This window comes from Macadamia integrifolia, chromosome 4, assembly GCF_013358625.1.
Source record: "Macadamia integrifolia cultivar HAES 741 chromosome 4, SCU_Mint_v3, whole genome shotgun sequence".
NCBI classification, from domain to species: domain Eukaryota; kingdom Viridiplantae; phylum Streptophyta; class Magnoliopsida; order Proteales; family Proteaceae; genus Macadamia; species Macadamia integrifolia.
The window spans coordinates 12,502,469-12,530,093 of NC_056560.1; the positions used below are offsets into that span (position 1 = coordinate 12,502,469).

General features: G+C 40.6%; 1 protein-coding gene across 5 annotated transcripts in view; it reads right to left on the reverse strand.

Annotated features, from left to right (window-relative positions):
• The window catches only part of LOC122076790 (MAP3K epsilon protein kinase 1-like), a 48,813-nt gene that overhangs the window by 15,691 nt on the left and 5,497 nt on the right, over nt 1–27,625 (reverse strand). For 2 of the 5 annotated variants that reach the window (XM_042642339.1, XM_042642340.1), the window contains exons 4-9: nt 27,530–27,601; nt 23,610–23,716; nt 22,753–22,864; nt 22,188–22,586; nt 20,964–21,290; nt 20,836–20,880 (exon numbers count right to left, since the gene is read on the reverse strand). In XM_042642339.1, coding sequence (XP_042498273.1) covers nt 20,836–20,880; nt 20,964–21,290; nt 22,188–22,586; nt 22,753–22,864; nt 23,610–23,716; nt 27,530–27,601 — 1,062 coding nt within the window. The remainder of the gene's footprint in view (nt 1–20,835; nt 20,881–20,963; nt 21,291–22,187; nt 22,587–22,752; nt 22,865–23,609; nt 23,717–27,529; nt 27,602–27,625) is intronic. The other 3 variants (XM_042642343.1, XM_042642341.1, XM_042642342.1) reach the window with 3 other exon arrangements.

Sequence of the window (27,625 nt, forward strand, 5' to 3'; positions counted from 1 at the left end):
CTTTTTGGTTTGATGCTCTCCTTACTGTTACTTTTTTGATAAACCATATGCCAACACAACTCCTTAGCTCCAAAACTCCCTTGGACACCGTGTCTCCTCAGTCTCCTTCTCTCTTCACCCCCAAAGTGTTTGGGTGTATCTGTTATATCCATGTTAATAAGTCTTCTCGGACTAAACTGGACCCCAAGGCTCTTAAATGTATCTTTCTTGGCTATTCCTCTACTACCAAGGGATATAAGTGCTATCATCTTTCTTCTAAACGAAGGCTTCTCTCTGAAGATGTGACCTTCCTTGAGTCTGCACCTTTTTTTTCCCTTCATCAGCATCCTTTTCAGGGGGAGCATAATGGAGGTGAAAAGGCTACTGATGAGATCCCTTTTCATTCCCCATTGCCTCTCTCCTTTTATGATTGACATTGGGAAACACAAAGAGGTGGATATTACTGATGTTGGTGATCATTTAAGGGGTGGTTCAGGTTCAGATAATGAAAAAATAACTATTGTATAAGCAAGGAGAAACAAGAAGACCAACAAAGAGTTTTTTTAATCTAAATCCTGAGATCCACCCTCCTCAGTTAGGTAATATCCTTCCTTCCCCATCAGAGTTAGATCTTCCTATTGCTATTAGGAAGGGAAAGAGAGCTTATACTAATCCTATAGACTAGTTTGTTTCCTATGACTCTCTCTTCCGTACAAGTGTTGCATTTACCATTGCTCTCTCATCTGCTTCTATTCCAATGAATGGTTATGAAGCTTTGTTTGACCTTAAGTGGAAGTAAGCCATGACTAAGGAAATGATGGCCCTTGAAAAAAATTGTACTTGGAAATTGGTTGACCTTCCAAGGAGGAGAACTCTAGTTGGATGTAGGTGGGTCTACACAATCAAGTACCAGTCAGATGGTAATATTGAGAGGTATAAAGCAAGGCTAGTTGCAAAAGGATACAGTCAAGTGTATGGGATTGACTATCAAGAGACATTTGCTCTTGTGGCTGAGCATAACACCATAAGGGTCCTTTTATCTCTGGCAGGGAATAAGGATTGGCCATTGTATCAATTGGATGTGAAGAATGTCTTTCTACATGGCGACTTAGAAGAGGAGGTGTATATGAAAACTCCTCCTGCCTTTAAGTTCCCTTCAGTTGCAGGAAAGGTGTGTCTTCTCAAGAAGGCTCTATATGGTCTTAACAATCTCCAAATGCCTGGTTTGAAAGGTTCAAACGAGCCATCCTGAAGAATGGTTATTCCCAAAGTCAGGCTGACCACACTCTGTTCACTAAGTGTAGTAATGGCACCATTACAGCTCTGATTGTCTATGTTGATGACATTGTGGTAACTGGAGATGACAGAGCTGAGATAACCAATTTGAAGAACTACTTAGCCCAACAGTTTGAGATTAAGGATCTACGACCTATAAAGTATTTCCTGGGGATTGAAGTGTCTAGATCCAAGAAGGGCATAAATATATGCCAAAGAAAGTTTATTCTAGACCTACTAAAAGAAACAAAATGTTAGCCTGCAAACCTGTAAGTTCTCCTATTGAGCAGAATCATAAGCTAGGGGAAGATGTTGGCCTTTCTCTTGTTGATGCAAAGAAGTATCAAAGGCTAGTTGGGAAGCTTATCTATTTATCTTCGGCACGTCTAGACATTACTTATGCAGTGGGGGTGGTGAGTCAATTTATGCATGCTCCCAATAGTGGGCACTTGGATACGGTTTACCGCATTCTCCAGTACTTGAAGTCCTCTCCAAGAAAAGGACTACTTTTTCCAAGCATGACTACATGAGGATAGAAGGCTTCACTGATGTAGATTGGGCTAGCTGAGTCTTTGATAGGAGATCTACATCAGACTATTACACATTTGTAGATGGAAACCTAGTTACTTGGCGGAGAAAGAAACAATCTATGGTGGCTCGGTCTAGTGCAAAGGCAAAATTTAGAGCCATGGCTCATAGAGTGTGTGAGCTTCTCTGGTTGAGAAGGCTGGTCCAAGAGTTGAGATTTGGTACTAAGGCATCTATGAGGCTTTATTGTGTCAACAAGGCTGCCATAAGTATAGCCCACAACCCTGTATAATATGACAGGACAAAGCACATAAAGGTGGACAGACACTTCATTAAAGAGAAGATTGACATTTACTACATATGCACACCTTTTGTGAGGACTGGAGATCAGCTGGCTAATAACTTCACAAAGGGTTTTCTTCATCATCAGTTCAGTTCTATGCTGTCCAAGTTGGGAATGCATAATATTTATTCTCCAGCTTGAGGGGGAGTGTTAGAGATATTAGTTCTGTTACTCTAAGGGTAGTTTAGTAATTTTTCAAGTTATGTTTTATTTTTTCCTTTTCCTCCTTAGGGAGGTGTGTGTAATTCCCGCCTCAGGGAGGTATGAGTAATATCTTCTAAATATGTTAGTGAAGTAATATATTGGTGTTAGTGAGACTTTACTCACAACACACATTCTACCATCTTCCTTCTTCTTCTTCTTCCTCTCCAACCCTTTCTTCTTCTTCTCTCACTCTTTCTCTCTTTCTACCTTGGTTAATCACAAACCTTACATCCTAACTTAAGAAGCAAAGCATGTTGAAGAAGATGAAGAGTTGTTGAGGTCAATCAATCGTGAGAAACTACGATCATTCGCAACAACCATGAAGTGACCAAGTGAAGCTTCCGAGTTTACATCAGCACTAGAGGTGGTGTCCTTCATGAAGATCAAGATTAGAAGAGATTAAATTCAAATATCTACTGTAATTTTGATTTATGGATCTGATAAAGATCAGGAAAAGCACTTAAGGTAGTGAGACCTAAATGAAAACCCAAGTAGCTAGTATCATCCGTGTGAAGCTGCAGTTGATAAAGCTGAATGAAAAATCTCTAAGTATAAACCTACGAATGATAGTGGCGGTCAATTGTGCGATCATCTGTCTAGACAGAAGCTTAATTAGTTTAGCTTTGTGTTTTGCAGTCAGCCGTGGTGGTGCGTGGCGGTAAGCCTTGAACAGTGGTTTGGTGATTCAAAAGTGGTTATTTGAATCATTAAAATGAAAGGGCTTAGTGTATAATCAAATTATAAGTTATCAAGGCAACTTCATTGATGTCCAAAGAGCCTAACAACTAGTTCACCTTGGAACTTAGGGAAGTCTTGGTTAATGACGAAGTTTAATTACTTCCCATTAAGTTCTTGTGCTTGAAAATCAACATGAATTAAGCTTAACTCTAACAACTAGCTAAACGGATGGTTGGGTACTTATATAAATGCTTGAGTCACAGCTACAAGGACTTAAGTTTTCCAAACTAGATGGTAACTTCTCACAAGACAAAAAGCTTTATGGAAATATCATGCTGAAGATGAAAGGCAAAGGATGCGGCTGAGCTAAAGAAGAGCAGTTATCATACTTGAAGAAATAAGTCATTTGTTGCACTTGGTGATGAGCTTGGAGCTAGCTCACAATTGTACATGGACTACGTGGAAGAAATCCTTCGTAGTGTGCATGGCTAAAAATCCTCGGTCAAACCCTGGGTGCACAACCCGAAGGACTATGGTTGTGTTGGAAGAAATCCTCGGTCATGGACCAGGTGCACAATCTGAAGGGCTGTAGTTGTGTTAGAAAAAATCTTTAGTCATGGTAGGTCTGGGTCCCAATCCAAAGGACTGGGATGGTTCGGTATAAGGGCATGATTCTTGTCTGGGAAAAGAATCAAATAGTGGAGAAAATCCATGGTTAGGTGGATATGGTAGTGGACGTAGGATTGAGGAGGATCAGAACCACAATAAATCGATTTTGTCTTTCAGTTGCTCTCTACCTCCTTTTTGTGTAAGTTACTTTACTACCTTTCAGTATTTTACTTGCTTTACTAACATTTAAATTTTTACCTTAACCGCAACTAGTAGCACTAGTTCTTTATGCATATAAGCGTTTGCTTTTGCTTGTAAGCATGACTGGTAAAGTACTATGCAAGGATATTTGAAGATATTCAATCTACGCCTAGAAGAGGTGTTGGTACTCTGATCTCCTTTGGTACTTGAGTTCGAACATGAAGGAGTTTAACCACTCAAGGTATTGTTCATAGGAATTGATGTGATCATTGAAGAAACGATCGCTCAAAGTTATGAGCTTGTTTCGAAGGAAGAGAAAAGTCTCACAGCCAATTAACCTCCCCTAGTGGACGCGCCTCACCGCAAGTGCCACTTGTGTTGATGCCCTTTCCTCCACATCTCTTCTCTTTGAGGCATGGCTACTACTGATGCTGCCAGCAGTGGTCTCTACTCCGGGATGCAAGGTGGTCGTCATCCAGTCAACCAGCTCTCTCTCCAGCCTGGACCAATCAAGCTTAATAGTCAAAGCTATCTCACGTGGTCTCATGCTTGCCTGCTAACCATCGTGGGAACTACTTCTCTAGCTTTCTCACTGGGGACACATGCAAACCCACGGATACTGTCGTTGCTAGCACCTAGTTAGCTAATGATGCCATTTTCATGTCTTTGTTCAACTAAATGAAGCCTACTATCAGTCCCATCTTTGTTTTGCTCAACTCTGCTAAGGAATTATGGGATGCAGTACATCAGACCAATTCTTCAAGAGAACTATGCTCATATTCATAAGATTCATTGTATGGTTTCCACTATCCAAAAGGAATTGTCCCTTACTGCTAATTATTACACCTTACACACACCCTATGGCAACAATTGGAATTCTATCATCCAGTCCCTATGGTTGGCCCTGTTGATGCTGGTACTTTCCAAGAGGAAAGAGAGATGGAAAGGGTTTATGAATTTTTGACGGGTCTAAACCCTATGTATGATCAGGTAAAGGTGCAGATACTAGGCTGTGACACTTTTCTGACTCTCCTACAGGCATATAACATGGTTCAGTTTGAGGATCATCATATTTCTGTTATGATGCCCTCCCAAAGTTCATGTTCGTTTCGCATTACTGGCTACTCCAGCCAATAAGGACTCCTCTAAGGGCCAAGCCCTCCTCGTGAGACTGTTTAGTGTGATTATTGCAGTCACAACAGTGGTCGTAATAGAAAACCTACAAAACAAGGCTCCCATGCCCATCTATCCAAAACTGTTGACAGCATAGTTCGAAATCTCATCAATATCTCGGAATTCTCAGCTTTTCTTTTACCGAGTCAAAACAACCTACGAAATGCAAAAAGGGTTAAGTTTCGGTCAAAATTTCGGTATCTCGCCGAAATTTCATGTAACATTTCGGCGAGATATGTTACATCCATGTGTTATTTATACCCCATCTCGTGAGGAGTGGAAATTTTGACTCCAACTCAACTGTCTCAGCGAGATTTCAACTCCTCATTGCTGTAAGTTACAAAATCAGTGCATTGCCAAGTAGTTTGCCACATCATCACATCTATTCCATTAAAGATCACTCCAAGTGGAATATCTATACATTTCTAAGCCTTGAAAAGGTAAACCACTTTCTCCAAAACCATTTTTTTTTAAATAGTAACATATATACATGTTGGTTATGGATAGATTTTGATATGTTAGACACTAGAGGCTGATCTACGACCTCACAGAATCGATTTTTTTTTTTTTTTTTTGTTCATAAATATTTTTTATTTTTCTAGTTTAAAAAATACATATTCCATCAACATTAAATTGAAAAAATGGTGGTTAATATAGATTTGATGGAACTCAATTATATATATGTTACTCACCATTGGCTAATCACGACTCTATCGGATCGAAATTTTTTCCAACAGATATATATATATATTTATTTTAATTTTTGAAAAATAAGAATAAATAGATTAATCATTTTTTAAAATTATGAAAAAATAGGGAAAATATTCTGTTTTGATTTTAAAAATAATTGAAAAATATGAGACTAATTTTAAAGTGTTTTGAAGCGCAAATGATGCTTGTTATGTTATACCATATTTGATTTTGTTATATTATGTCATTAAAATATTTTCTAAAATTGATTAAACAATAACTTTATATAATAAAAAAACATAAGTAGCTACCATATACTCGTAAGTTAATAATGATATTCTTTTTTGTATGCATCAGTACTAGGGTGATATATAATGGCTAACAGAGGAGGCGATGAGAAGGGCGGGAGAAGAGGGAGAGAAGGTGGGAGACGTGATAGGAGTCGTGATAGTGGAGAGATTGCATGGAAACACGGAGTGCCGATTAATGGCGATAAGAAGAAAACAGAGTGCAACTAATATCATAAGAAGTTTATGGGTGATGAGGCCACAAGATTTAAGCAACATTTGGTTGAAAATTGCTCAGATATGGCTATATGCACTAAAGTGCCCGATCATATTGCTAAGGCCATAGCTGAAGACAAAAAGGGAGAAAATAAGAGGAAAGTTACGAAGGAAAAGGCAAGGATGGAATTTGAGGAGGCACTACATGCTCCTATGCAACGTTATGATGATGATAGTGATGATGATAGTCATGACCCTATCTATGTGTCTAATGATATACAGCTGAAGAATAGGGTAGAAATCGGTGGCGGGCCTAAGCATTGAGCTGACAAAGTCTTCATGAGGAGGAGGATAAAAGTAGACAAACTAGAGGAGTTGGACCATCTAGAGCAGGAGGTAGTCGATCTTCACAGCCTCCTTTTCCATTTAGAAGAACACAGAGTACAAGGGCTGCCCCACCTTCACCTCCACCTCTACCTCTAGTGATAACCACCTCGTGTGAACCCCGTTCTACAATAGGATCCCCATAGATACAAAAAAAAAAAAAGGGCATTAAGCAACGTAAAATAAAGGGATGTTGACTAATATGAAGGCTTATGTTAGGGAGGTTGTATCAAAGTGGATGTTATTTCATAGCATCCTAACAAATGCCAATGAAGGCTTATGTTAGGGAGGTTGTATCTGGGATAAAGGGGCCCACTACATACGAGGCGATGAATGTGTATTTGCCACAGGAGAAGAAAGAGTTGAAAGCATATATAGATGAATTAAAGGTTTTATGGGAGAGCTACGGGGTCACCATAATGTGTGATGGTTGGATAAGGCCCACGAGAAAGTCCATTTTCAACTTTATGGTTTATTGTGATGGCAGAATAATTTTTCTGAAATTTGTTGATGCATCCAAGGAAACAAAGGATGCAGAATACATCTATAAGCTTTGAAGGAGGTTGTGCAAGAAGTTGGGATAGAGAAAATTATTCAAATTGGGATGAACAATGGAAGCAACTAGAAGAAAGCCAGTCAGAAAATGATGAATAACAACATATTCCAACTCTTTTAGATTCTTTGTGCACCACACACTGCATTGATCTGATGTTGAAGGATATAGGGAAACTCAAAATTGTGAAGACTGTGGTTGAGAGGGCAAGGCAAGTGAGTACATTTGTATATAATCATAGGTTTTCATTGAACTTATTAAGAGAGCAGTGTGAGGGGGACTTGGTCAAGACCGGTCTCACAAGATTTGCTACCAACTATATTGCACTCAAGAGTTTTGAGTCAAAGAAAGTCAGTCTTCAATCCATGTTTACATCTGAGTGGTTTGGGTGGAGTGAAGTAGGATCACCTAGTGGTAGGGTGACGCAGGCAACAATTTCATCAGATGAGTTTTGGACACAACTGGGTAAATTGGTGAAAATCTTGTCACCAATTATTGGTGTGTTGAAGATGGTGGATTCTGTTTTCAAGCCCACCTTGTCAAGCCTGTGTGTGGCTATGGAAATAATGCAAGAATATGTCTATGCTGCCAATCCACACGGAAGTAAGAAATTTGTGAACATACTAGAAGAATGTTGGGAGCGCCAACTCAAGCATCCATTTCATAAGGCTGGCAAGCAAAGCTAAAGACATTCTTTTATATGATATATAAATGCATAAATGTTAACATTGAGTCATTGACAATAATATATATATATATATTTTTTTTTTTTGTCGAATTTCAACATACTGTTTAAACCCTAGGTATCAGTATAGCCATAGACTTGCATTGAATCCAGAGCTTCTCGAAGCAGTGAAGCAGGTGGTTGCCAAGTTGTAATGAAGGCCCGGTCTACAAGCCACAGCCAATTACTGAGGTGATTTTTGTAGTACTATAGGAATCTAAATTTCAGTACAATGGTTGTTAACTATTTCCTATTTGTAAATTTGTTATAGACGAAAGAATTGAGGGATGCATTCAGCAGTTTTGGAGCCCCCACACTCGCGGGTCGTACAAGTGCTGGTATGCAATCTAAATTTTAGTATGTTAATTATACAAGTGTTAAGTGTTTTGAAACAAAAATAATCTTTTGCAGTTGTTGTAACTTATAATGCAGCTGAATGGTGGGTGTTGTATGGGGGTTCGACATCGAATTCCGGAAGATTGCTATCAAAGTCTTCGCACAGACATCATCTGCATCTGGTTGTGAGAGAAATTGGAGTATATTTTCACTCATCCACTCGAAAAGGCGAAATGGATTAGGTTCAGAATGTCTCGATGACTTGGTGTATATGCACTACAATATGAGACTGAGGATACAGCACATACGTATGGTTATAGAGAATGATAGGCGCCAGATCGAGCTTGCTAATGTTTCTCAAATTGACTCAGATGAAGAGGATCCGCTAGTAGACTGGGTGAGGGACAAAGGCGAGCCGTTGATGGATCAGCCGCAAGGTAGGCCGGAGCCATATGTAGTGCAAAAGATGGCGGTCAATGTGGATGAGTATATGGCTACAGACGGAAGGATACATTCACAGACCCCTCAACCATTCAATCCCACACTTGGTAGGGATGATTCAGATGGGGATGATTGGTCCACTCCCTTGGGTGGTCGTACCCAGACTCATGCAGTAGGTAGTGATGAGGGTGGTGATGATAGTGATGGTGATGGTGGAAATGATAATGACAGCGATGATAGTAATGGGGGTGGGGGTGGTGATAGATTTAAAGGAGTTCAAGAGCAGTATGAATAGGTCGAGCTAGAGCTAGAGCTAGAGATAGAGCCAGAGCCAGAGCCGGTGCAATTCACTAGGGAGAGCCAGTTGAGTATGCCACACAAGATGTTGATCACGGTGCACGTCAACCAAGTGGCGAGAGGAGTTCAAGCTACACTAAAGGGCCTTGTCACCAATTCAGTGGAGATAGGTAATGAGATTGTATAGATGTTGATAGCCTATCTACATCTATTGGCGGAATGAGTTTGAGCAAAGGGGATAGTCATCTTCACAGTCATATAGTGGTTGCTTTGTGGACAGCTTATTCTTCTACCTAGCCCAGTTGTACATGCTATCGGAACCATCAGTTGATAATAGCTCAATGGCAGGTTCTTCATCCTATGGTGTTGACATATAACCTCGGACAGGTTACCTTCAGTATGTAGATGACTCAATTTTTTTGGCAGCTGTGGAGGGCTTCGTTCGATTCTTCTCTCACAATATGACGTGGCATGCATTTGTAGTGCAGTCAGAGAAAAATGCATATCAACTCCATCGTACTGGGCATGAAATCCAGCCAGGCCATCGTAGTTCTTTCCAGTAGACAGTCATTATGATTAGTGTTGTATATGTTTGGGACTTGGGATATTGCCATTTGGAGAATTCAGAGTAAGACAGGAGTGGAGGACTATAATTAGGACTTGGGAGCGAGGGAGTTGCATACTATATTACTCTAGTTCTCTAAATATTAGTTAATTAATGTTGAGGTATGTTTTAATCATGGTTTGGATGCATTATTTACTTGTTTTATTATAATATTATATCTTGTTCTAGCAATAGTTCATAAAATCTCTAGAACAGTTCTTCGGTTGCTGCCAAGCAAGGGTGCAACTCTAAAACACTAACATGTTCTAATATTTTTGCAAATTGAAGTTCTAAGCATGTTTATTAAGCTTAAAAAAAGCTCCCCACAAAGTTTCAAGTCATAATATAGCCGTTTGACCACCAAAACAGGCAATTGAGTAAAAACAATACACATAACTCGCCAAAATTTCGATAAACGAAACGAGATTTCCAACCTTGGTTGACAATACCCCTGCTACTGCACCATTCTCTCCATATCAAATGGCTGCTCTCAAGCTACTAATGACATAGTTAGGCACCACTCTTGTCCCCTCTCCTCTTTCCAATCTTACTCAATCAGGCATTATCAGGTAATACTTCTCCCATACTTGATATCATATCTGTGCTCCCTTAGAGTCTCAAATACTTGATATTGTATATGTTGCTCTGTTAGAGGACGTCCCATTGCTATTAGAAAGGGAGTTCATTCTTGTACCCAACACCCTATTTCCCATTTTGTTTCTTATGCATCAGCATCTCCCTCCTATAGGGCCCTTGTTTCTTCGTTGTCTTCTATGACTATTCCACGGGGTTGGAAAAAATCCATCAATGATCAAAAGTGGAAGGATGCTATAGTTGAGGAAATGTTGGCATTAGACAAAAATGGTACCTGGGAACTTGTCTCTCCTCCTCATGGGAAGAACTTAGTTGGGTGTAATGGGTCTTTACAGTAAAGCAAAGGCCAGATGGGACTGTTGAGAGGTACAAGGCACGCTTGGTGGCCAAAGGTTTCACCCGAACCTATGGCATTGATTACCAAGAGCCTTTTGCACCAGTTGTAAGGATGAATTCTATTAGGGCACCATTGTCCGTTGATGCCAATCTGGGGTGGAATCTTTAGCAATTGGATGTCAAGAATGCATTTCTCAATGGGGGTCTTGAAGAAAAAATCTATATAAATTTTCCCCCTGGATTTGCATTTCCATCTACTACTGGTCGTGTTTGTAAGTTGAAGAAGTCATTATATGGCAAAAAAAAAAATCCCTTAGCGCATGCTTTGGCGGGATCATGAGAGCTATGAAGAGCTTCGGATACAGATGGAGTCAAGCAGATCATACCCTATTTATTAAAGGAAAAGGTAACCAGATTACTGCTCTAATTGTTTATGTCGACAGTATAGCAATTAGTGGGATTTGGGAACAATGATGACAAGATTTCCAATCCCATGGCCTTATTAGTAGCAGAGTTTAAAACTAAACACTTAGGGTCTCTTTGGTATTTCCTTGGAATCGAAGTTTCCAGATCCAATAGAGGTATCTTCATCTCCCAACGTAAGTATATTTTAAATCTCCTTAGTAAGACTGCTATGCTTGAATGTAAGCCTACAGATGTTCCCATGGAGGTCAATCATCAACTCAACAATACAGTGGGTGAATCAGTTGATAAAGAACAGTGCCAAAGACTTGTTTGCCGACTGATCTATTTATCTCACACTAAGCCTGATATTACCTATGTTGTAGGGATTGTTAGCCGCCTTCGTTCATGATCCCTGGACATCTCATCTTAATGTTATGTACCAAATTTTGAGATATTAAAAGCCCACTCCTAGGAAAGGTATTCTCTTCTCTAATAATGGGCACCTGAAGAAAGAAGCTTTTACTCATACTGATGAGAAAGGATTTGTTGATAATTGGAGATCTATGTCTGGATATTGTTCCTTTTGGGGGGACAATCTAGTTACATGGCTAAGTAAAAAGTAACATGTTGTGTCTCATTCTAGTGCAGAAGCTGAGTATCGTGCAATTGACCTGAGGATTTGTGAACTGATGCAGCTTAAGAGTCTCTTGTGTGATCTAAGAGTTGTCTTTTAAGATCCTAGGAGGTTGTACAATGATAACAAGTTGCTTTCAGTATTACCAAAAATCTTGTCCAGCATGACAGAACGAAGCATATTGAGATTAATAGGCAGTTAATCAAAGAAAAGCTCAAACAAGGGGCGATCTACATACCCTTTATAAGTTTTGAAAGTCAGTTAGCTAATGTGTTTACCAAGGTTGTTCTCTGGAAGGTGTTTCATACTTTTGTCTCCAAGTTGGGCATGTACGATATATTTGCACCAACTTGAGGGGAATTGTAGATATTACCATAGTTAGTTTTACTATTTACCTTGGTTATTTACTAGTTACCATTGTAGTACTGTAGACATGGATGCTTAGTCAGCGATACCCTACTTTCCTTATTTGGTTGTAACCTCTTCTTATAAATAAGAATGAACTCTATCATTACTAACGAGTAAAACCATTCTCAAACCTCTGGTTCTCAACTGTTTCCTGCCATTCCAATCAATTGAATGCGATGTCCGTTGTTAACTTGTAAGAACACTTGGCTTCTCACCCTGCTGGGAGGCTCCCCTCCCCTGCCCCCCATCTGTCTGCCACCCTTTCTATCTCTCTTCCCTCGTCCCCCCTCTCCCCGCCAGAAAATGCCTAGAACTCCCCCTTCAAGCACTCATTTTCCCTCCCTGCTAGTGGATTGCATCTCCATTTTATCTCCTCTACCTCGGTGGGAGACTCGTTGATTGTCAGGTGTCTCGCCGATGCACTTGACTCTGAAGCTGCTTGCTGGTCTAAGTCCCTTATCGGCCAGTTCTTGGGGAAGAGACCTCCCTTCCACTTGGTTAAGATGTCCTTGTTGAAACAATGGAGGCCCGCTAGCACAGTCGAGACATTTCTAATGGACCATGGGTTCTTCTTGTTAACTTCTCTGATGAGAGTGATAAGGCTCGCTTCCTACAAGGTTGCCCTTAGTTAATTGGGAGAAAGCCCATTTTCCTCCGCCCTTCGAACTGCCGGCTCCTGCTTAATCGAGTAGATTACTCTACTATCCCTCTCTGCACATATTGCCCGGTCTCCCCCTCCATTTTTGGTGCTCTAAAGGCTTGTGCAGAATTGGCTTAGTCCTTGGTACTCCTCTTTGCACTGACGCTAAAACTAATCTGAAGGGCAGACTGGCATACACATGGATCTATGTGGAAGTTCCTGCCACTGCCGCTTTGCATTCCTTCATCGATGTTTAGCATAGGGACAATTATCTCTTCCAGCAGCCCATCGGTTACGATTGGAGTCCGCCCTAGTGCCTCTGCTGCTGTATTTTTGGGCATGATACTTCAATCTGTCGCCCTACTCCTTCGAGATAAGCTTCTGAGGATGAGAATCTAATGCAACCTCCTGGTCCCTCCTTTCTTTGGGAATGCTCCATCATGACCGATACCAATCGTCGACCACTCCAGCCTCCTCTAACAAGAGGCAAAAGACTCCAGGTGCCAGAACCGCTTTCGATCCTCTCAACCTGACGCTTCCCAGCATCCAACGGTCACTATTGACCCTTTTCCCATCGGACAGAACCATTTCTCAATCTTGGCTTTTGAAAGGGGAGATGATGTAGACCCTATCCCCTCGACTCCTGTTGTTGTCCCCTCGATCGAGTCGCTGGTTGATCCTGCAGCTGCCCACAGCTCCTCTGTAGTCTCTTCCTCTGATGAAGAGAACTCTTCATTGGATTTGTCCACTGATGAAGACTCCTCGCCCTTTGATGACTCTGGCGAGGAACCCCTATGTTCTGCTACTTCTGGTGACATCGCTCAACCTTTGGTAGAAAGTGAATCGAATAGAAAACCCCACCTTTTGTCATTACTTCTTCGACCAGGTGTCCCTTGGAGCTGGGGCTATGTGCCAGACGACTCCCAACTATCTCTGCTTGACCAACACCCTCTTTTGGGCCCATCCTCGACTGGTGACTCAGGCCTACACCACTTACCTATTGTTATCTCAGCCCACCCCACTCCTATTCAACCCATTTCTAAGCCCAACACCTTTGCCACTCAGAACCTCTCTTCTCCATCCTTACCCGACTCCGTGACCCTGACCCGCCAGCCTCTTTTGAACCCGTCTTCTTCACCTGCTCCTCCTGGTCACCTAAAGAAAGGCTTTGTTGCTTCCAAGAGACCCAAAAGGCCCCCTTCCTCCAAACCTTTTGACGTTCCAATCCCTTTAGCTGTTTCCTCCCCCCTAGATCCTACCAAAAGCGAAGTCTCGTCCCGTTGTTGCCCCTGTCAACTCCTCTATTGCGGAGCTTACGCTGCCCCCTCTCTGATTTCCTGATGTCTCATGGCCTAGTGTGGAATCTCATAGGCCCAAACTACCCTGCAAAGCAAGCCGTTATCTGCCTTCTCCTTAAAGAAATCAAGCCTGCCTTCTGTTGTATGTTGGAAACTCACCTTAAAGAGCTCTCTGTCTCTCATATTGTCTCATCCATTACCCCTGGTTGGTCTCACTTCTCTAACCATTCCCACCATCCAAATGGGCATATCTGCCTCCTTTAGGACCCTACAAAAGTTTCAATTTCCCTTATCTCTACAACCTCTCAGCTCCTGCACTTTTCCATTTCAGACCCATCTTGTAGTTTCTCCCTCTTGTTTTCTACCATTTATGCCTCCAACTGCTTGCTGGACAGAGACACTATTTGGAACGATCTTCACAACTTAACTGCCCAGGTTGGGTCCCATCCCTAAGGCATTTGCAGAGACTTCAATGTGGTCCGCTTCTCCCATAAAAAGCAGGGTGGTGGTCGTCTAAACCCTTCCAATATGGATGCTTTTAATGACTACATTGGGGATATTGGGGTTGATGATCTTCACTGGTCTGGCATAAAATTCACCTGGAACAGCAAAAGAACTGGATCCTCCAAAATTTCTTGTAAGTTGGGCAGAATACAAGTCAATGAAGCCTGGCTCTCCTCTTTCCCCACCTCCCATGCCACTTTTGAACCTCCATCCTCTTCTGATCATAGCCCCATTTCCATCATAATCCACCCCTACACCTCCTTTAGTCCTAAGCCTTTCAAATTTTTGACATGTGGTCTTCCCACCCTGACTTCCTATCAGTTGTCCAAACCACTTGGCTCAAGCCTGTCCAAACTCATTCTTCCCCTCTTATTGCTTTGTCCAGGAAGCTTAGAAATGTCAAAGCTGATCTTAAGCTTTGGAATGCTGACACCTTTGGGAACATCTCTTCTCTTGCTGCCGATTGCAGGAATAGGCTCTCTACCATCTAGGTTCAGCTTCAGGCCGACCACTAGAACCCCTTTTTGGCTGTGGAAGAAAAATTGGAATCTACAAAGCTTTTAAACCTTTTGTCCCAGGAAGAGAGCTTCTTAAGACAAAAGTCTAGAATCACTTGGTTGGAGCTTAGTGACTCTAACTCATCATACTTTCATCGCTCCTTGAAGGCTAGAAACAATTACAACTCCATCACCAGCTTATTTTCCCTAATGGTACCCAGGTCTCCACAGTGGATGAGAGTAAAGAGATGGTTGTGAACCACTTCAAGATTTGTTCAACCCTCCTCTTCCTTCGGCTTCCCCTATTTAAGAAGGTCATTTCAACAAATTTGTCCCCACCAACATGGGACAAATGCTTTGGTCAATCCCCTTGAACGAGGAAATCACATCTGCTATCCTCTCTCACAAAGCAAACAAAGCCCCTAGCCCTGATGGATTTAGTATGGGCTTCTTCAAAGCTACCTGGGATATCATCAAAGAGGATCTGATCAAGGTAGTCAAAAGCTTCTTCTTCAATCCAAGTTAGATCAAGGGAATCAGTCACACCTTTCTTTGCCTCATCCCCAAGCATGAAGGAGCCATCACTATGAATGACTTTAGGCCAATTTCTCTCTGCAACCTAATTTACAAGTTCATTACCAAAATCCTTTCCAGCAAACTCAAAAAAGTGATTGACTCCCTTGTCAATGACAATCAATCAGCATTCATCCCGAGAAGAAGCATAGGAGACAACATTCTCTTTTGTTATGAGATTGTCAGAGGTTTTGATAGGAAGGGCCACCCCCCAACTGCTCTCATAAAGATTGATATTCGCAAGGCTTTCAACTCTCTAAGATGGGACTTTATCATTTTTATCCTCAACAAGATGGGCTTTCCTCCCACATTCACAAACTGGATTTTCCATTACATTGCCTCCCCAAGATTCTTAATTTTGATCAATGGTACCTCGACTGGATTCTTCTCTCCTTCTGCAGGAATTAGACAGGGATGCCCTCTATCGCCTCATTTATTTTTCCTTGCTATGGAAGTCCTCTCTAGAAGTTTGCAAGCTACCTCGGATCAAAATTTTATTGCCCCCATCCATAAATGCAAAGCTTTAAGGCTCACCCACGTAGCTTTTGCTGATGATTTGATGATCTTCGCCAAAGTTGATGCCCCCTCTATTGATTTTATTATGCTTTGCCTAGACCTCTTTGCATCGATGTCTGGTCTTTGCATCAATCCAAGGAAATCTCTTATATTCCTCTCTGGGATTCTAGATGCTACAAAGGTCTACTTCCTTGAGAAAACTGGGTTCGATATAGGGTTTCTTCCAAGTATTTGGGGTTGCCTCTTATTCCATCAAAGCTCACAGCTCACCATTGTTCTCCCATATTGGATCTCATAAGAAAGTGCCTTCAATTATGGAAAGGCAAGCTTCTTTCTTTGTTGGGCGCCTTGAGCTCATTAGATCCGTTCTCCAAACCTCCTACATCTACTGGTACGGTATCTATGGGTTGCCCAAATCCATCTAACAAAATTGGAATCTATCTTTGCTGCCTTCCTTTGGAAAGGATAATGTAGGAGTAGATTACAAGAAACTAATCCCCACAATTTATAAAACACAAACAAGAGAACTAGGACCAGAAAACAAGGGAATAAGACCATCAAATGAACCCCCAAGGATACAATACCAATACAGGAGCAAAACCAGCCCAAAACCCAACCCGATAAAAGAGAGAAAGACCTGCCATAGAGCTGGAGAGAGAGAGAGAGGTGTGGCCAGTCTGTAGGGCTCCAATTGAGCTACAAATTTGGTCAATTGTAGGGCCTAGGGAGGGTACAAAAACCCCCAATTATGAAGAACTTCTGACGGCTGGTTTGAGAGTTATGCGCTTTCTTGATTTTCAGACCTAGGAGAGAGAAACTGAGAAATCTTCAAGAACTCTAATAGGGCTGCTTGGGCAGCAATGAGGAGAGGATCGAGTGCTCCTTAGATTGTCAGGAACAACCCCTGGAAAGGATGTAAGTCAAAGATCAGATGTGAGAATTATGGGGTTCGATTGGACCTCAAGTTTCCTCACTTTGACCTGGTCAATTCTGGTTTTAATGGCCTGAACAGATCTGAAAACTTCTTAAGGAATTCTCACAGCAACTAAAACAAGGAACAGAAAATAAAATAGAAAAGAAGAATGGAACAAATGGGGGGTTGAGAAGGGTGAAAGAGAATAAAGGAATGGGTATTTCACCCCCTCAGGTTTTGGGTATCGCACCCCTCAAAGGTTTAGGCATCTCACCACTCAATAACAGCTTTTAGCTAAACAGTAATCACTCAATAATTCATTCATCCAAATCTGAAATTATGAACACATAGGCTCCTCTATTTAAAGAAGGCAGAATAGCAATCCTATCATAACTAGGAGCTAGTTTCCAAATAGGACTAGACACTCCTAGCAGGACTTGGACTCATAATAGGACTCGAACTAGAACTCTAATCTGGAGTAGGACTAGAACTCCAACATGGAGTAGGTAATTAACTAGTCATTCACTAATAGGGAAACTTAAACTGACTAAAACTGAAATAACAAAGGAAATAGACTCAAAACAGGACTCTAACTAAGATAATGAATTAAATCACATTTTCCTACTTTCTACCCATATTCAAGGCTCAATAAAATGGCCCATTACAAAGAAAATCCATGGGATCAAAAGCCCAACACATACATAACCCAACATAAGGCTTATTTGCAATAAAATAAGCCCATTAAGTGACTTATCTGCATCAAAGGATGCGAATCTTCTAGATTTCTTCGTCCCCTAAGCTGGGCCGCGATTTGTCTTCTCAAAAAGGGGGATTGGGTTTAAGACGGATCATGGATGTTAACTGTGTTGGCATTCTAAAGTTGATCTGAAAAGTGGTTTCTAAGAAGAAAAGTATCTAGGTGGACTGGATTTACTTAAATATACTTAAGAATGACACCTTTTGATATGTGCACTCTCCCTCGATGCTTCATGGGTTTAGCATAAGATGATCTCTCTTCGAACCTTCGCCTCTAGAGCTATATCCTCTCAGATAGGAGATGGATCCTCCACTTATTTATGGCTTGACCCCTAGCACCCTATGGGGATCCTAGCTCATGTTCTCAGTGCCCGAAGCATTTATAGTTCAGGTCTTCCAAGACTCGCTAAGGTTGTTGATATAATTCCATTCAGATCTTGGTCCCCCCCCTTTTAGCTCCTCTCCGCAAATGGAAGATATTTAGAATGCTTTGTCTGTGTTTCCCTTTTCTGGCCACTTGAGGTGCAACACACTTCTTTGGACCCATTCTGCATCAGGGATTTTCGATGCAAAGGCTGCTTGGGATTACGTCTGATCTCGAAGCTCCTTCTCCCCTTGGCACAAGCTAATCTGGTTCAAGCGTTATATTCCTAAGCAAAGCTTCACAACCTAGAGAGTATTCACAAATTGCCTCCTCACTCAGGCCTTTCTCATTCATAGAAGGATCCCTGTCTCCCTGCTTTGTTATCTTTGTGGATCAAAGCCAGAGGACATAGAGTACCTCTTCTTTGCTTGCAATGTCTCCTCTTCCATTTGGAGTTTAGTCTTCTCTAAGTGCCTCTAAGTGCTGGCCTTCTTCGAGAAGAATTCTCCCTTTCCACAGGGAATGGATCTGGATGGACATGGTTATAGGGAAATACCATCTGTGACTTCGTGGGCAAGCGCGCCTTCTGTGCAACCATCAGTCAGATATGGATGGAGAGGAATCATATAAAATGGTCCTCCAACTCTCGGTCTCTTGGAAAGATTTGGAGCTCCATATTTTTTTACGTAAAAGCTAAAAATCTCAAAAGTCTCCTCTACTGCCCCCTAGAAATGACCATATGGTAACTTCCTAGCTCTGTGACTAGGCCCCTGGTTTCTCATTGAGATCCTCGTTTTGTCTCCTTTCTTCTCCCCCCCCCCTTTTCTAGGGGCTTGTATATTCTTTCTCTTTTGGTAACGAATTAAATTATTCACCCAAAAAAACACTTGGTGCTAATATATTTGAAGTATAATGTACCATAGTACAAAGAAACATGTTATAATTATTCATTTAAAGGAAAAGATTTATAACTTCATTTATAGTAGCAAGCAAGCAGAAAGGCTAAAAAGAAACAAAACCTCAACAATTGAACCTGCCTTTTCAACCCGAAGATTGAATTTCACCGCTAACCATAATCAAAGTTTTGATCTCCACTACCCAAAAGGAGATATTCTACGAGTCGCCAGCATTGAACCTTTAGATCGTCTACCCGAAACAGATACAGAAGTGGTTTCTGGCCTTGTTACCCATAACACTAGCTGTAATAAAGCACGCTACTCGATACCATTGATAGCTATTCACAGAAATTTCAAGAAACATCTTCAACGCAAAAAACTACACACATCTAGGGGGTGAAAGTATGGCCCTGTCAGCCCGAACCCTCCCTGAGCCAGAATAGGGCCTCGGTTAAGATTTCTGACCCTGAGGGCAGGTCAAGGTTGAAAAACTCTGACCCTGAGTCAGGGTTGGGCTGGGCCCAGTTTGAGCCTTAGGCTGAGCCCAGCCCAGCCCAGCCCAGCCCTGACTTTTTTTACCTTTGATTCATGTAAATATGCAACTTATTTTTTGAATAAAGCAAAATATAGTTAAGAAACCCTAAGGAACATAGGGAAGCTCTAATTTCATAATCTCCAATCTTTTCTCTGAAACCCCTTTGGCCACCGCACACTGCAACCTTCTCCATTTCTCCTATCTCCTTCTTCCCTGGTCCTCTACCTATGGCCGCCACTCCTATCTCCTTCTTCCTGGTCCAAGTACTGCAAAGAAAGGTGCAGCAACCTTGATTATTGATTTCCTGATGGGTGGAGTTTGCCACTTCAGTTCATCTCTTCCACCATCTCCTGCAAATGTTTCTGAATAATATGCAGCAATAATCACTCAGGCATCTCTGTCAAAGGTTTGGTGTTTCTGGTTTTACAAGTCCATCGAAGATCAAAACTCAGAACCGTTGGTGTGCCATGTAGATGAACGTCTTGGCCTTGGCATTGACAAATACGCATCTGATTTCGAGATTCCCAGGGCAGAAATTTGCGGGTTACCCCCTTTCCTATTGAGGGTGGTTCTCGTTGCCGGAGCAAACATATGATCCTTTGAGCGTGGCACGGTCTCTCACCTTCCCATTTTATTTTTCCCCTTTTTTTTTTCATTAACCGGTCTGTAATATACTTCCCCACTTCTTACTTTTGTTTCTCATTGTGTTGTTTCTCTAACAGTTGAAATTTTCTTTTTGGTTGATACATAGAAAAAAAATTCAGTAAAGAAGCCACAAAGAAATAAATTATAGGTGCGTAAAACGTGTTCGACATCTAAGTTAAGAATAATTATGGATTGGTAGTTGGAATCTCTATGTTTCTGTGGCTAGCTAGCTTTGATCAGCCACTATTTTCTTAAGTTTTCTTTATTAATTTAAGCTTCATTTATGTTCAGCTTTAAAGGAATTTTTCACCAAAGAGAATGAGATTCAGGCCCTGAGTCAGGGCCGGCCAGGCATGGGTTCAGCTATGGGGACTCAGGGTTGGTTTAGGGATTCAAAACACCCGGCCCTGTTTCACCCCCATGCTCATCCCACCTAGTAAACATGCTATTATTGTTGTTAACAAATTTTAACCTTTTATTCTCCCCTGGCACTATTAAAAACATGTATGTCATGGGGAACCAGTACCACTATTCCAATGATTTCTATTTCAGACTATATTCAAATAATATCAACCCTTCCCCAATATTTTGTACTTTTTTTGCATTTAAGATCTGAAAATGTTCCCTTCCTATAATCATAATTTTCTAAGTGAAGGATGAGTCTTTTCATGCTTATGACAGGTGTATGCATTCAAATAGTCACACAATATGCATTCCTTCAGTAAGTAGGATTTCTGACATAAATGGAAAGCATGTTAGCATCACGGAACCGCTCAAAATGGAAAAGAATAGAGAACACCTGTAATGGAAAAAGGCTTTCTCCAGGCAACTTTTCATCAAACACCTGTTCAATAAAGAACGCATCATATGTCAAGAATGAACCATAATGAAAAAAATCAGATGTACCTCATAATCCATAAAACATACCAAACTGTTGTCAATACCAATCACATCCTCCCTAAGCACACCCATCATAAGGCGCAACAGGCCTCCTCCATTTGCTTGCCCCATCCCATTCTCCAACCGTTTCTGAGCCATCCTAGCTTTGAGTTTTGCTGCCAGGTCATTTGATCCAGCACCATGTGAAGTTCCTTCATTCATATGCGATGAAGAAGCAGATTTTGAGGTTCCAGAGACACAATCTTCCCGGTTTCTGTCCAATGGCTGAAACAAATCATCCAAGGAAGCATCTCCTGGTGGATCACTAAATTTACTCAGTTCATTGCTTCCAGAACAAATTGATGCCTTCACAGCCTTCAAAAAGACAGTTCCTTACATCCATTAGATTGGCTGTTAACCAAATGAAAATGCATGAATATACATAAATTATCAAAGTATCCATTACTAGTATGTAGCACTTAAATAAGTAAATAAAATGTTCATGCCTTGATAACAAACAAACAACATTCACGATGTCACTTCCAAACCATCTTGTTTTAAACTATATCCCTAGGAAAGAAGACTAATAATAGGGAAACCATAATCATAGGCACAGTGAAAACAAGAAAAATCATTATCATCCGTGACATAAATTAATGTGTTGGTGGGAAAGACAGGACGATAGCATAAAATACATCATAAAATACAGAGAGGACAGATTATCCAACAACATAAAAGCAATTCGATGGTATAACTTCCAAAGATACATTTTCTGCAGCCTCACAACACTACATTTTTATTACCAAAATTGAATTCATTCAGCTACGCATTTTGTCTTGCACATAAAGGGCATTTCGGTTGACTCAAATCTTCTTCCCAAATCAATCCAACCCACAAAATTGTTTTTTATAAAGAACAATAACAAGATATTGAAGTCATTTCCTATGAGGTTCATGGTTCATCAATGGGAGAAGGCCCTCGTTTACCATCACCCTATAATTAACATTGTTGCCATTGCCATCCACAACCATCAAGCTGCCCATCATATAAGATCCGCATCTTTTAGCCCAAGAGTTTTAAATTAACAAAGAATTTTGAAATCCATGGAGAGTATCCTAACAGCTTATTATGTTTCATAAATTTTTCCAACATGTCCATGCAAATGTACAATTCATCTCTTAAAGCAGCCTTTAAAGGAACATTGAAAGAGAAATGAGGGACAGATCTGAAAAAAATAAATAAAACAAAGTGGCAGAGAGTAATGGAACTTACCTTTCCAGGACTAATCTTTCCAAAATTATGTGAACCATTCTCAAGCACAGAACTTCCTTTCCCTTCAATTTCTCCAGTTATCACATTTTTCTTCTTTGACTCTGGATATTCCACCTCACCATTCACTACTGTTTCATACCAATTACCCACACTTGATAGCTCCACTGTACAAGTGGAATTAGTAGAAGCCTCTTCTTGAGTGGACGGAAGCCTACCAGGACTAATTCTTTTGGGCAACCTGTCATACAAGGCTAAGGTGGTATCTGGATCTGAGACAACATCAACTCTTAGCTCAACATGCTCACAAACAAAATCACCCTTTGAATTCTGATATTTAGGAGACTTTCCCATACCAATTGCACTTTCCTCTAGCAGCTCTTTCATTGAATCCTCCTGACGCTAGAAAAATCAACAAAGTCAGAAATCTAAAATGTTCCATTATAAGTAACAATATTCTTGGAGGTTTAAACAGAAATTCAGATAAATAATGGTAAATGAGATGCCTGTTCCATTGAAATACCCAGTTTCCTAAAATACAAATTATCTCTGATTACAATGTTCTCACCAGTTTAAACACAAAGGCATCCTTTTTCATTTTCTCTCCAGATGGGGTTTCACCACTCCTCTGATCTCCATATGAAACTTCAGCAGCCATTGAAACATCTTCCTCAATATTTCTGCACGAAATTGGGAACTTTAGATATTTTTGCTCTTAGAATTTTAAAATTGAGAACGGTTCCCTTTATTTTTCTTTTTCCCCTTGTTGAAAGAACTTGACCTTAAAAAATAAGAAAATGACACTCCTCAGATGACAACTAAAATTTCGAGTGTCCAAATAGTTGGACAATTACGTTCTGGTTCTTAGATTCTTGACCAAAACCTGGTATCAAACAGAAACAAATTCTAGAAAAATATGTGATTCAATTACTGAGAACATCATTATTTTGTATCAATATCTCAAATTATGGAATGGATGTATTTCATTTTCATTTACACAGTTGCCAAAAGCCAAACAGAAGCAATCCTAGACAAAGAAATTGCCCACCCCTTCTTTTGTTATTTCTTTTTCTCCCTTCTGTCTCCAATTCACAATTGTCTATAGTGAACTAATTTCTTATATCCAAACTTTTTGAGTGGCTATACTGCAGAAAGATTTCAAATCAGGATTAATCAAGTTTAAATCTTAGCATTAGTCTATCACTCCAAATGATTTGTTAAAGCAAAATGTTCACCGAATGTGATTATGAACCATAAAGAAGGAGACAAAACCATGTGTGTGCGTGCATGCATGTGCATGTGCATGTGCATGTGCGCCTGTGTGCTAGTGTGTGTGTGTGTGTGTGTGAGAGAGAGAGAGAGAGAGAGTATTCCTACACTGGAAAATGAACCATCAACAAGAACATATAACTGCTCATTGACTACCTGATGGGTACACTGGACTCCCGAAGAGAAGGCTGCAAAGTAGGTCTTGAGTTTTGTATCCAAGGATGAAGAAGTAATGTTTTCGCATCTGGTCTCTGCCTAGCATCCTGAAATATTCCTCTCAGTGTCAAAAACTAAAAAATAAACTGAACCACATGCTCAGGCTAGCATCGTGAAGCATGCTTCTCACTGTTAAAAAACAAAATGAATGGCTACAATAAGCTGCAGACACGGTCCAGTGGAAATCATAACAGAAGAGGACTCAAACATGTAGCATCAATCCTTGGTAATTCAATATACATGTAATTTTTCCATTGTAATTAACTAATCATACACTGATAAGCACTCATGAATTACCTCTCCTTTTTGGGGGGAGGGGGATAAGTAATCATTTCATGAACTTTTTCAAAAGAGACACTGTCCTCAGATTCCACAGCTCCTTAACTTTCATGATTTTACTAAGAAAGTATTGTTAAAGTTAGTAATTAGATACTAAGATGTATGCCTAAAACCACGAGTCACATGAAAGCTTATAATAGTTTTACAAATATTTTTTTCTCCAAATAAAATATCAATTTCTTGTGAAATATCTCATTCCCCTAAAAAAATTCGAGTTCTGCAGCATTTAGAAACATGCAAAACTGATGCAGATTTGCCGACCCCATTTAGTTGTGATAAGGCGGAGTTGTGTAGTCGAGTAGAACTGACGCAAATTCATGGTTGAACCGGCTTGTCCAGTCTGACTATCCAGACCACAGTTGTCAAAAGTGTCACTGGGCGACAATGCTTTCTTTTTTTTCGGACCTAGGCGTTCCACCGCTTTATTGTGTTGAATAGTGGTATTTTTTTTTTATTAATATATATGATTAAATGTCTTTTCTAACGTTTTGATTGGCTTTGTATAGAATGTTTATATATAGTGTGATGTATGGGAACATGCCTGTGCATTTAAAAAAGAACAAAAGAAAGAAAGAAGGGTCTTCACTGATTACCTCCCAACCCAATCCTTCTTCGTTCACATTCAGGTCTCCCCTTCCTCTTGTCTCTACTGGAACAACATTGAAGACACCAACCACCTCTTTTTCAATCTGGAAGAAAATCCTCAGTCGTTGCCAGCTGTCCAGAAGATCCATTCTCCCCTTCTGTAGAGAGTGGATCTGGAAAGAAATGACCTTTTCAGGTTCCTCCATTTGCGACATTGCTGGAAAACTTGCCTTCTATGACACTATCAACCATCTTTGGATGGAGCGCAATCTACGTAGATGGACATCCAAATCTCGGTCTTATGATCAAATTTGGAATGCCATCTATTTTGATATTCACTCCAAGCTCACTTCCCTCAGGCCTAACTCGGTTAGAAACACCCCAAGGAATAGGCTTATTGTTGTTGCCTGGGGTCTCTCTTCTTCGATCTTAGCCTCCACCCATCCCCATGACGATTTTTACATCTTAACCCCTCTTTTATTGTTCCTTCCTAAGATGGTAGTCTCTCTGAGCTAGCTCTTGCTTTGTCCCCCCCCCCTTTGTATTCCCCTTTTCGGGTTTACCCAGCTGGGCTGTGTGCCCCCCTCCCTTTTTCCTCCCTTGTATATTCATTCCCCTGTTTTAATGCATTTTTTATTCATCCAAAAATAAAAAAATAAAATAAAAAGGAGAAGAAGATTTCATCGCGGGACGAAGGAACCAAAGTCAAAATGCTTCTCTACTACTTCGGCGGTGCCTCTCCAATCGCCTTGGCCAACAACGTAAGTCATCTTCTTCTACTTCTTGTTTCTCTGTTTTTTTTTTTTCCATATACTTTCTCTTTTTCTTTTCTTCTTTTTTTTTCTCCCTTTGTTATAGCGCCAAAGGCACTGAGATGCAATGGTAGTGAAATCAATTGTGAACTCCATGTAATCTACCAGAATCGTGGTCCCTTTGCCTATGAAGTCTAAAAACCGACTCTTAAGCCTCACTCATATATCTTTATCTCTCATTTCCTTTGAAAGTTTACACCTCAGCCCACAGAATCAAAGAAGAGAGCAAATAGGGGAAACTCACCCTTCACAAATTTGATCCGTTATATCAATAACAATCAACATGGTCGCCGTGGACTCGGCTTACTTGGTTTTTTTCTTTTTCTTTTTTTTTTTTTTGGGTGGGGGGGGGGGGGTGTGATAGAAAGCACGCTTGTTTCCTTGGTTAGTTGGTTGTTTTACCTAAATTATTTGTCTTTAATATAATGTTGCAAATTACAAACAATGGGATAAGGAAAAGAGAAAATAGAGTATAGCTAGTGGGTGATATTTATCCAATTGTGCCCACATGTCCTTTTCAAACTGGCTGTCTTAAGAATGTCTCCATGTGACTCCTCGTCTCCTCCGCTCCACTACCCCTATGATTAGCGTGCATTTTAACAAACCAATTATATATATATTGGGTGAACTTGTTTGTCCTTATGTTAAAGAGTCATAGTTCATCAAAGGGACTTTAGGGTGGACAGTTGTGTCCTTGAACCCTGCCACATGATCTATGTCCCTTCGAGTTTGATAAGTGGGAATGGAACTGTATCCATGTTTATAATTACTCATCCATGCTTGGGTCACCTAAGAGCTGCCTAGCAGCCGCCTAATTGCTAAGCGCTTAGGAAGCCCTCCAACACCTTGAGTCACCAAGCGCTTTGACAATGTGATCAACACCAAGATGAACCGGGTCCCAACCTTGTTCTGGTTTAGTAGGATATCTAGAATATTAATTTATTATGAATTTATTTCCTTTATCTTGTTGGGTAATTTTATTAGAGTCCAATTTGTAACTGGTTACTCCCATTACAGCATGCATAGGGGGGGTTCCTTAGTTGAGTTAATTGGTTTTGTCAGTTCCTCAATTCAGTTAATTTCTGTTTCAGGCTTTAGTTTCTTATTTATATAGAAGCAACTCAATTGAGAATCTTTCAGATTTGAAGAATGGAATATTATCTTTAGAGCTTGCCTGCGTGTCCTGTGTTTGTGCACCCTCCCCTCCCCTCTCTCTTCCCTCTCTCCTCTTTGACAAAATCCTCTCTCCTTCTTCCCTTCCTAAGGTAAAATATCTTCCCTTCTCTGTTTCTTCTTTTCTTCCTATTAAAAGTCTGCCATGTTATTGTTCCTGTAACTAACAATAGTTTCAGGCTTGCAGCCCAATAGCCAAGTATCAATCTCCCTTGTCTCACTTCTGCTCACTTTCAGATTTGGGATTTAGATAACTCACCCCCAAGACCCAGACCAGGAAGCCTCTTTGATCTTGGTAACCACATCTGCAGCCGAGAAAAGTTCTTGAACTTCTACCAGGTTCAATCTCCAACACTTTCTACTAATTCCATGGATGCTGGTTTGATTGAATGTTGGTTGGAGTTTGGCGATTGGTAAGTTCATAAACGCCTCCTAAATTTTAGGGTTGATTGGACCTCATTTGAAAGAAATCTCTCAACCGCAAGTGGGAACCCGTCTCTGATGTATATGTTTCTATCGTGGGTAGATTATGGGTTGAAGATACTGTTCATCAATATTACAAGTATCCCTTAGTGCCAATTTTACTATGATACTATTTCTTTATTAAACTGTTCCAGTTTCATCCCAACGTTTATGAATTACAAATAATCTCTTGGTGCCAATTGAGTTCTATTATTCAGGGTGGGCCCTTAGCAACCCTAAACTGGGTTTGGGAATCACGTCACATCAAGAACGTTGAGACTTTCAAACAAATACTGGTTACAGGACTCCAACAGAAGCACAAATCTCCTAGGTGTGAAGATAATTTATCTACTCGCACAAAGAACAGCCCCGCCCAAAAGTCCACAGGCTCAAAGTGTTAATCTAGGAATACTGAAACCAAATCTTAAATAACAAAAGCAAAGGGATAAAAGGATTGAAAAATATCAATTTTTTTATACTTCATATCACCTTCTTAAAGCACTGACGCAGGAAATCTGTAATTTCAGGAGAAAGATGATCAGGTATTGGCGGATGCTCATCCTGCAATGTGTAAAGCTAATTCAT